We start from the raw sequence: 11,036 nt of genomic DNA on the forward strand, positions 1-11,036 counted from the left end.
TCTTTCAAAATCCTGGGATTTGCTAGGTTGAATCATTGTGCACAACACCAGGATCATGATAATACTTTGGGATGGTTGAAAGAGATATTTCAACACCTTCGCTCCTGGGAGGTAGCATCTTGTGTAAAGCTTTTGTGCAACCAAGCTCTAAAAATTGTGGGGTCCATCCGTGTGTGGTCTCCATCATCTGTAAGGCATTGATTGATTGCATGCAACCGATGCAATTGTATGGTCCACAAATTTGTGAGAAGAGGATGCATATGTCGAATGAGTAAGAAGATAATTAGTGCCTTGCCCCCGCAAGGGCTTTGAAGTCTAGCGAACTATTTTACCATCCTAACAAGCAATTCATAATAGGTACCCAACTCCAATAATGCTGCACCACTCTTAATAGACACTTTGTACTACTGTCTCACTGGAGGGTGCAGAAGCAGAAACTGAAGTGACTTAAAAGATGCAACGTTTATTTTGATTTTAACTCAACTTGAAAATTTATAACCCCCCAATTCATTGTGGTTCTGATGACCCATCTGTTTTTTAGGCTTAAATGCTAATTATTGAATGATGGTTACTACCAGACCCATGGGTGCCAAACCTTGTGATTTGTGAGGTTTTTAGAGCAAGGCCATAGAGGAGGGCTGGATTACATAAATTGAGTTGGGGACCTGATTAATAATGATGTCAGAGAATGGAATAGAGGACAATTTTCTTCAATCTTTACCTCAGAATCAACAAACAAGATTTTATCCGTCCATATATATATATATAATCCAAACTCCCTGTCAAAGGCGATTTGGGCTCCCCAACTTGGGGCTGGTTTAATGTCAAATCCACCTGTGTCAGCGATCAAGCTGAACGTTTCTCCAACTCTGGGCCCTTGGACTCATGAATGTGAAACTATTGGGAAGTCAAAGATGCACAACAGCTTGTAGTTGATGCTATGGAGTATGGACAGTAGTGTTGGGTATCCCTGCGATATGTAGTTCTGAACAGCATATTTCCCATTGACAACACCCTTTGCCCACTCTACAAATGAGAGAAGGGAGCCCATTGAACATTTATTTATTGATTCTCTCTCAGGTGTTTAGGTCTCTTGGTGGATGATATATGTCAATCCCAAAATTTGTTGGGTTTGTGACCAAAGTGCTGGGACATTTACACTACCTCCAACGTCTACTTTTAGTAACTTAAGCTGTTTGAGTTTTGCCTGCAAATCCATCACGCGATTTCCAGGAGGAAAACCAAAATCTCCCTCGAGATCAAAAGCCAATATCAAAAAGCTTGTTAGACACTTTTTTTTTTTTTTTTTTGGATATGAAATAAAATTCTATTCTAGCCTAAAAAGGCTTGTTAGACACTTGAAGCCTGATAGTATGTAGTTGAAGTAAAAAGTAAAAGTCCTTGTGGCCCCTTTGGGAATCAAGGAGGGCATTGAGCTTAATTTTGCAAGCGAAAATATCATAATTTCTTCATCTTTCAGACCCCATACACCAGCAACGGATGGTCTTCTTAGTTTACAGCCCCTCTAAAAGAGTTCATAAAAATAATATAAGGGTTTTATACCTCAAGTTCAAGGTTGTTAAAATCAGGTTCTTACATAGGATCGTTGAAGGTAAGTGGGATTGTAGATCGTAGGATCAGATTGTGAATCGTAAGATCCTACTTATTTTCAGATTTAAAGTAAAAAACACATTTATAATGGCTTTGTATGTTGAATAATCACGTAAATTATAAATTCATCCATAAAAAATAAAAAAAAAAAAAAAAAAAAAAAAAACTTAGATTTGCATCATATGATGTAATTTGCATATCATATATCGCTAAGTCTATACTAACAAAATAAATATATTTAAGTTTTGACCTAATGTATCTAAAAAATTCAATAAATATTTAATTAGCAACCAAATGCCAAAATATTTATCAAAACATATGGAAAATATTTTTTAAGTTCTAAGTTCTAAGTTTGAAATCCAATATGAAAATATTTTCTAGCTAACTACAATATGAAATCCAAAAGCAAGATGAATATTAAGGTGAAGTGAACATTTAATTATTCACATTCTAAGGTTCTTATAACCACCGTCCTAAATTCCTAATCATCATTACCCATTTCATCATCTATTTAAACATTATATATTTGTATACTACAATTGTAAAAGACATCAAGATATAATTTCACACTCAACTATTCAAGTTATACCACTCAGCATAGTTGTCAAATCTTGAATCGTATCGTGAATCGATTTTTGATTTTTTTTGTATCGATTTTTTATTTTTTTTGTATCGTGTATCGTATCGAATCATGTATCATAAGATACACAAACACCTAATAAAATTATAAAATAATTATAGATATACATATATAAAATGTATATTCATTATAAATTCAAAATATATTCAACTAATGACCAATTTAATCATTATTTATGTAATAAAATTTAATAAAACTAACTAAATAGATCAAATTAACTTATGTTTATAACATGCATATTCAAATTGATTAAACTTAGAAGTAATACATGATATATGAACCAAAATAATAATATCTTTTCATCATCTTGGCTAAGTCAATGTTATCATCATATTCAGCATATTGCAAAATTAGTTTTTCATAGACATTTTCTTTATTATTTTCAACATTTACATTTTTTTGGTTTTTTTATTCTAATAATTTTTTCTTGGCATTCTAGCTTTTTAGACTCAAAATAATAATAACAAAATAAAAAATAATTATATTTTCATTTAATACATTATTAATAGTATAGAAAATAAATTTGCACATATGAAAGTGAGTGTTATGAGCATAGTCTAAATTTTGTAGGAGAAAGAGAAGAGAGGAAAAAAACTCATGGACTTGCTATTTCATTAGACTCAATTAAGTTTTCCAATAATTTTGTGTTAACAAAGTCTAACAACTTGTTTAAATCAAATAAAATCACAAATTTTAACAAAAAAACCTATTTTAAACTCACATGTCTATGTATCGTACAATACGTACAATTCACTGATACGATACGATTCATACAATACACACCTATGTATCAGACAATTTATAAGCACTTATGATATGCCCTTACGACACGAAACTTTTTGTACACGATACGATACATATCGTATAATATTGACAACTATGCCACTCAGCAACAATTAAAGAGCATACTCAAAAAAATCAATTAATCAATATACAAATACAAGCATAATTGATAAAATTATATATAAAAAAAATATTTTAGTAATATTAGAACACAAATTAGTATATTGATCAAACAAATTTAATAATATTATAGCTTAAAAGGCAGCAAAGCCAACGTCAAATTCTTCATTTAGAAACGATGAAGCATTCTTTCATTTTGATTACAAATGAACTAAAAATTAAAAAACATTTGCTTAGGTTGACATAATTTTATAAAAAATAAAAATAAAAAGTCATACCATCACAACATACAACATGAAAAAATAAAAACCCTTCAAGTTTCATCAAAACAAAAAATTTATCTGATAAAAAAAAAATTTATGTTTTTGGTAGGATCCCATACGATCCTACACGATCCTACCAATTTTACGATCCTAATGTGATTCTAAACGTTTTGGTGAGGTAAAATTGTAAAATCATGCGATCCTACGATCCAGATTGTGATTTTGACAACTATGCTCAGGATCCATATTAAAATTGTCTACACTTTAACATAAAATAAAGGATACTTTTGAAAATATTATTTTATTTTAATTTCTTTATTAATAATCATGCTCTTTTTCTTCTAAATAATAATAATAATAATAATAATCATGCTCTTTGAACTCAAAGAGCCATAAATTAGGATGTAAAGTGTTAGATTTTAGGTTTTCAAATCAATTATTGGATTTTTTTTGGTCAATTTTAAATAAATTGGACAAAACATCCTTTATTTCAGTGTAGATAAATAATGCTTCTCGCACATATTAGAACAGCCTCCATATCGATTTTGCCTTCTCAAAGAGCCATGGGATCCATTTTATAGTTGGACTAGCAGGCATTATGTCATTGGGTAGGATTCAAACCCCATATTTAAACCTCACAGAAGGGGGCAAATGCTACTATGCCACATGGTCATTGTTATCCTCGATCTTTGTGCATTTGGAGGTGCTAAGTGTATAAACTTGACCTTATTTATCCATCAATAGAATGTATCATCTCATTACAAAGAAACCTCAAAAAGAGTTTATCTTATGGATGGATGATTAAATTGGCCTAGACCCTGATTTTGCAATGAAGACCCCAAATATTTTGGAGTAACTGCATAAATTGCTAAGGCTATGTGGGTAGTAATAATAAAATAAAACTTATGAATTTATTTCTTATCTTCAGCAGCATAAAGAGCTTTGACTTCCTCAACATCCTCGTAGCTGCCAAGAAATATTGGAGATCGCTCATGTATGTCGTTTGGAACCAAGTCAAGCGCCTGCAAAGATAACAAGTTTCAATCAGCTTCTAGTGAAAGAGGTATATGCACGTCATTGGATTTAGCCCAACGGTTCCTTGAAAGTTAAGAGAAGTATTTTCTAAAAGGTGGATTATTTTAAGGGGTGTAATATAAGGACTTAGTCAGTCTGGTACAACGGATCAACCCAACTTCTTACTAATTAGGATATACATGCAGTCTGTCTAGACTAGATACTGATTGGTTTGAGCACTAATAAAAAATAATTTTTTTAAAAAAAACTTGGTTTGAAAATTAAGTACTAGTTTTATAAGGACTTGGCTCAAATTTTGAATTCAAAGACATCAAATTATATACTAGTTTTCTGTTTGAAAATGAAATAAAAAATTAAATATATACTGTGCAATTCATGATTGGTCCAACTTTCTGCCTTTTCAAACTCACAATTACTGGTCTTCAAACTTAGTTGACTTACTTACCGCCCAAGCATAACATAGGCAGTGTACACTCTTTGAACATTTTTCAGAGTTAGGCCATCCATAATAATTAGTAATTTGTTGACAAGTCAATACCCGTTGCTTGCCGGTAATCTATAATAAGTATTAATTTGTTGATGAGTCAGGTTGGGTTTAATAAATTAAAGAAAGTTTATCAAGTCAATACCCGTTGCTTGCCGGTAATCTATAATAAGTATTAATTTGTTGATGAATCAGGTCAGGTTTAATAAATTAAAGAAAGTTTATCAAGTCAATACCCGTTGCTTGCCGGTGAAAGCCTGGCCTCCTGCTTGTTCCATCAAGAATGACATTGGAAAGACTTCATAGAGAACACTGTTCACATAAATCAAACTAATCCTCACCATAGATTCATGAGTTGAAGCTATAGGATCTAACACAAAGGTCCAATGACTTTATAATGAAAACCACTACTCTAACCATATCTCACATACCGCAGTTTCCCATTTGGGCTCTTCTTGTCAGCTGGATACAAAAAGATACCCCCATAGAGTAATGTGCGATGGACATCAGCTACCATGCTGTCATCATCATAATATATTATCAGAAACAACAAAATACTTTATGAAAGAGATGAAAGTGACACCAGGAGGTAAACCAAACAAATTCCTTTTTGGTCTATCTGTATCTATATTGCATCAGTTGCAGACAAGTTATGCTACAAGTATATGAAGATGATCATTACTTCAGACTGAATTCAGAGTCATAAGAGTGGTCATAAATGGGTAATTAATAAAGCCTAAAAGCCATCAATAAATCCTGTATAAAGTTGCTCCTGGATTTTTAATTTGAGAAAATGCATGAGCATTAACAACTATTGTGGTGTTCTCTAATCAACCAATTGCCAAAAAAAAAAAAAAAGGTTATGTCCCGCATTATTCTTTGAAATTTTTGAAAATTTGTCTTGATTTCAAGTGGGGGAAGAAAAAGATATTGGGGTTGGTGTGAGCATTGTATGAACCCAACCTGAACCTGCTGTGATGGTATTCAATTCAAGACCAAGTTACTCTACCTTTTATTGCAAGGTGATTTACTAAAGAAACTTCAGACTGTGCACCAGAAGAGGGTGGATTAGTTGTTTGTTATGCATTAAATGGCCAAAAATTGATAGCCCTATCTTCACTGAAGAGGCTATACATTTTGATATTTATGACACGAGAATGTGATCAAATAAAATATAACTGTGAGGAGTAAGAAAATGGGGAAAATTATCTTAAATGAATGTTTCCAACTCTAAAAGTAATGATGAACTCTAAGAAGTACACGTATCTGTAATAGCTAAGCATGGCAAGAAAACTTTAACGAAGCCACCTCTTAACTTTATTTTATTTCTTTTCTTTTTTTTTTGGTCAGCAGAAACAATTGTTCAATGTCTGTACGCAAAAATATTACTAATTATCCTATATAACCACTGCCTACATAGAATATACTCCATTATCAATTAATGATTAGAAACTGCTAGATGGCAATACCTACCATTAAATTAATTGCTGCAAGCCAAAAACCTAAAATCAGAAAACATTCAACACCTGGAAATATTTAGTTGCTAGGTTTATTAACATGATACCTTCCAATGTATCTTAGAGACTTTGGTGAAGAACCATCTTTTGGAAACTTGCACCTTTCCACATACCTAAGTCCCCCAAAAAAACAAAACCCAAAGAAAAAAAAGGAAAAAGAGGAGAGGTCACAAAATCACTAAAGAACCAAGTAAAGAAACAAGACATACTATTGAATTCAACATACTTAGCTGTTGGACCATCCCAGTTCTTAGCATTTCCTTCGTTTACTGAATAAATCTTTCCTTTCTTTGGAATCTGTGGAGAAAGGCATATGACATACAAGTTCTAGATACTCCAAAATAAACCAGAGATGCTATATACAGAGCCAATATGTGTCCCTTGTAACATATATGTGAATTAAAATATTGAGCCCTCTTCCATTTAAGAAAGAACACATGCATGATCATCCTGAAGCCAATTCTGTCACAATACTAAGTACAGACATTTAGGATCAGCATACTGTAAATAATAAAGAGACAATTAGTAGAAACTAATAAAGCAAATTTACTCTTGATATGGGAACATCCAGATTCCAAGGTAGCATTTATACAGAACAGAATGCTTTATGTGGTATATCTGATAATTACAATAACATATACCTTGATATCTGGGTGAGTTAGAATGAACTCCCCAAGAGATGGATCAAGGGTGAAGCCATTAACACCAGCTCCAGTGCTCAACACAAACTGAGAAATAAATTATGTTCCCAAGTTAATAGAATGACATAACAAAGTTAAAGTCTAGATGCAAATAAAGAAAGTTACATTATTTGATACATCCATCATTAAAAAAGATTCAATTAAAAGTTTTTAGTTCATTCTAATATACACTCATCACATCAATACAGTAATGAAAGAGCCAATTGTTCCAATTGGAATGGTGATGCAGCACAAGTTCAAAAGAAAACTGGGAGAGACAAATAGAATAGAAATAAATAAATAAAGGAAAAAAGAAAAAAAGAGGCTGATAGGAAAATCAATAAGGAATTAAACCATAAGCATAATCCCACATGATCCTCAATCATCGTAAAATTACATTGATGGCAATTCAAATTCATGCTAGCATTTATTTTGGTGTCTGCACCAAATGGTCTTCCATTGTGTCACCAAAAGTAAAATTTGAGGGTAAAAGTTAGAAAAGTAAAGGTTCAACAGATTTGTACCGTGCAAGAGCTCCCATACATGCAATAGCCTGCTGCCAACATATTCTTCCCAGGTTGCAAAACCTCATCTAGAGTTGGTTCAATACTATCTTTCACCATATAAATCCCAAAGATCTAGATGAAAGAGAAGGCATTCAATAAGTTACTGCAATTTCAAGTTATTGATTGTGGATCAATAATCACTTCAAGTAAAAATCAGCAGATGAATTCATTATAATAACCATTAAACATATCTCGGGATGAGGGGTCATACAGTTCCAATTGAAACTCCGCAATCAATGTTGGAGGATCCATCCAGTGGATCAAAAACAACAGCATACCTGTATTATTAAAAAGTATTTTAAGATAAATTTACATAAAGTCTTATATCCGAATCCCACACAAATTAAAGAAATATAAACTCCTGAACAGGTGTATAACAGAGAGCAACAGCAAACACCTTCCACGCTTAGATGGCTCCACAAATGTTGCCAGTTCATCCTCTTCTGATACAAGGATGCACTGGAAGAAGAACCAAACTCTCAGAAATCATTATCAGTTCAGTTAAAAAGAATCAACGATCTTCCAGTGACTTACTGTTCGGCCACTGCTTATCAGAGCCTTGACAAAAACGTCATTTGAAAGCACATCTAGTTTCTTTTGCTCTTCACCCTAGAGTTATTAAGGAACAAAAACCTCATATAAATATGATAATAAGGAACATATAACAATGACAAAACCAGGCATATGAAAATCGAAAATTGAAAACGAAAACATTCATAGAAAAATGACAAGATGGTTTCTAAATAAATATATCCATTTGTTTGGATGGAAAACATTATTTAAAGATAGTTTTCCTTGTGTTCCAGTGTTTGGTAGCATAAAAAAAAAAAAAAAAAAATCAAAAGGAAAAATATCTTTAGTCAACTAAAAAAGTATGGCTTGTTTTTAGAAATTGTTTTGTACTAAATTTTTTTGGAAAACAACTCTATCTCACAGCAAGCTAAATAAGAGAAGTTAGGAGATTATTTTTCAACTCATTTAAGGTTGCTACTAAGCATAGGAAAATTAAATACTTTTATAGAAAATACTTTCTGGAAAACGACTCATTTTCTAGAAAATCGCCCAAAACAGAGAGTATATATTACTTGCCTGAACATTGGTCTCTCCAGCAAGTCCAATGAGTTTGGCAAGACCTGCCTGCACAAAAACAACGTTTACTGTCAATAATCACAAGTAGAACCAATGTAAACTTCAATACCCCCTTCTCTCTTTCTTATTGTTGCAAATTTCGGTCCAAGATAGAAGATGAATAGGTTGAGAATTTTATAAAAATAAATGTAAAAAATGAACAAATATAAAAGGAAATCATTATCTAGTATAGTAACACCAAGGGTTGGTATAGTGGAGGTGGTATTATGTGTAATCATTATATGCAACATCCCTCTTCTATAACGAGGGAGTGAGTCAGGTTTGCAACCTGTTACACAAAATAAAATTAAATAAAAATAAAAAACTTGTTTTAGTGTTTCCTAAGGCTCGTGAAATCCACGATTTTCTAGATTCAAAACTGACATGATTCTAGTATTCTACGTATGAGATTATATCATTTGATATCAGAGCTGACGGGCGCATCCACCTTGTCGAGTGATCGAAGTAGCTCTTTGTGGTCAAATCTTGGAGGGGACTACCCAGAGGCTAGATTAACATAATTGATAGGTGAGTTCTACCCTGGGTTTTATCCAAAACTTATAATCATCTTAGACACAGTCATGAGAAAATACATAGCCAAGTGGTCGAAGAGCTTTCGACATCCTAATAGGAAAATATATATATATATATATCATTTAACAAAAGAATTAAAAAAAGAGAAAGATGAATAGGGAAAGAAAGAGAGAGACCTTGTTGACAGCAGTGCAGACGAACTTGCAGCCGAGAACAATGTTACTAAGCAAGATGGTGAAATCGCCGCGTGACTCTGGGTACTTCGACTGCTCATTCAGCACGAACCTTGTTATTGTCATCAAGTCCGTCCTGTTTGCCTCCGCCGCGTGATCCATTTTCCCCCTTTCCTTTCTTTTCTTTTCTCTCTTCTCTCCCTCTCTCTCCAAACACCTTGGTGCTCGGTTCGGGGTCAAACTCAGAGAGTATATATATATATATATATATATATATTTAAGTGTGGGCAAAGAAAGTGGCACGCAAGAAAGGAATCTGAGTGAATGGGGGCAGATGAGATGAGATGAGATGAGATGATGGGATGGGGCTATCTCATCATATTCATATCTGCTGTCAACGGAAGTTTCGGAGGACACGTGGCGGACCTGGAGTGAAGGGAGTGAGCGAGTGGTCGTCACTGCTGTGTGCGGATAACGTCTTTCGTCGTTTTCTTTTTCTGATCCGCTCTTTTTGTCCTTCCTTTTCCATCATGTAATCAGTAATGTGTATCTGGATACGCCCCTTGTGACCTGTCCCTCACTTGGAAGTGGACAACTTCGTGCACTTCGAGGAAATTTATATCGCCGCACCAGATGCGTTCTTTTTCGTACGAGGTCGCTCTGAATTTTTAGGATTTTCTCATCCGAACGCATCCAATTTCACATATAATTTTCTGTTATCAAAATTTCAATTTGGATACTACAGTTTTACGATTTTATAATTTCACATATCTAAAATGATTCAGATATTTCAAAAATCTTTTGTAGAATTACTACAATCATTCGGAATCGGTAAGATCATAAGATTTTGACGACCTCAAACTATCCTAATTTCTTTGTAAACTTCTTTAACTTCACAGCAGGTTTAATTAGACTCAAATGAAAAATAACATTTCAATAAACTCAATTTTTCTATTCTAAGATAGAGAAATAGAGTATCAGTTGGACCTAAATAAAAAATAACATCTCCATTGAGGGCCACGTTTTGAGATTTTTAGCCTTTTAAAATGATGCTTACAAATAAATGTAATAATGTACGATAATTATATTAAATGGATGCAAATTTTTGATTTTTTTTGAATGAATGTATAATTTATGTGATTATTTAACCTATCAATGTGTTTTTTTTTTTCCTCAAATAATGTAGAATTTTATGTCCACGATCTGATCCTATGATTCACAATCCTACCTACCTCCTACAATCCTACATAAAATCTCGATTTTGATAACCTTGATATAAACAATAATAAATTAAAAATTTTAAGACCACATAAAATGACACAATTTGTGCCGCAATTGTCTATATAACAGACTGTGAATGATAGAGAAAAAGTAATGGGTCCATGTGAAAGTGACAAGCCATCAGTCACAGTCTGACACGTAAGATAGTTGTGGCAAAAGTTGTGAAAATTTATATGGTACTAGTACTACATAATACTAGTTCAATATGTCGTTAGATTTAT

At 32.9% G+C, this 11,036-nt stretch overlaps 1 protein-coding gene across 2 annotated transcripts; it reads right to left on the reverse strand.

Annotated features, from left to right (window-relative positions):
* Nucleotides 1–4,124: 4,124 nt before the first annotated feature.
* LOC115975038 (fructose-1,6-bisphosphatase, cytosolic) lies at nucleotides 4,125–9,850 on the reverse strand. 2 transcript variants are annotated; one of them, XR_004088051.1, is made up of 12 exons: nucleotides 9,538–9,850; nucleotides 8,789–8,836; nucleotides 8,234–8,308; nucleotides 8,097–8,158; nucleotides 7,911–7,977; nucleotides 7,658–7,771; nucleotides 7,095–7,181; nucleotides 6,680–6,926; nucleotides 6,501–6,566; nucleotides 5,368–5,454; nucleotides 5,173–5,248; nucleotides 4,125–4,439 (listed from the first exon to the last, which is right to left on the reverse strand). XR_004088051.1 is itself a non-coding variant. In XM_031095674.1 (12 exons), exons 1-12 carry the CDS (start codon nucleotides 9,694–9,696, stop codon nucleotides 4,329–4,331), a joined length of 1,023 nt encoding a protein of 340 aa, XP_030951534.1. In that variant the 5' UTR covers nucleotides 9,697–9,849; the 3' UTR covers nucleotides 4,125–4,328. The 2 variants fall into 2 exon arrangements, 1 of the variants encoding a protein (XP_030951534.1); XM_031095674.1 differs by having other exon boundaries at nucleotides 6,680–6,750; nucleotides 9,538–9,849.
* Nucleotides 9,851–11,036: the final 1,186 nt, after the last annotated feature.

The sequence above is a fragment of the Quercus lobata genome, chromosome 2 (assembly GCF_001633185.2).
Source record: "Quercus lobata isolate SW786 chromosome 2, ValleyOak3.0 Primary Assembly, whole genome shotgun sequence".
Taxonomy (NCBI): domain Eukaryota; kingdom Viridiplantae; phylum Streptophyta; class Magnoliopsida; order Fagales; family Fagaceae; genus Quercus; species Quercus lobata.

Bases quoted from the DNA above. Each gene is read 5' to 3' on its own strand.
- LOC115975038 (XM_031095674.1), bottom strand. From the start codon at position 9,696: ATGGATCACGCGGCGGAGGCAAACAGGACGGACTTGATGACAATAACA. The intron at 8,159-8,233 runs GTAAGTCACTGG...TTCTTCTTCCAG, and splicing joins TGATAAGCAGTGGCCGAACA to TGCATCCTTGTATCAGAAGA. The intron at 4,440-5,172 runs GTATTGACTTGA...TTATCTTTGCAG, and splicing joins CTTTCACCGGCAAGCAACGG to GCGCTTGACTTGGTTCCAAA.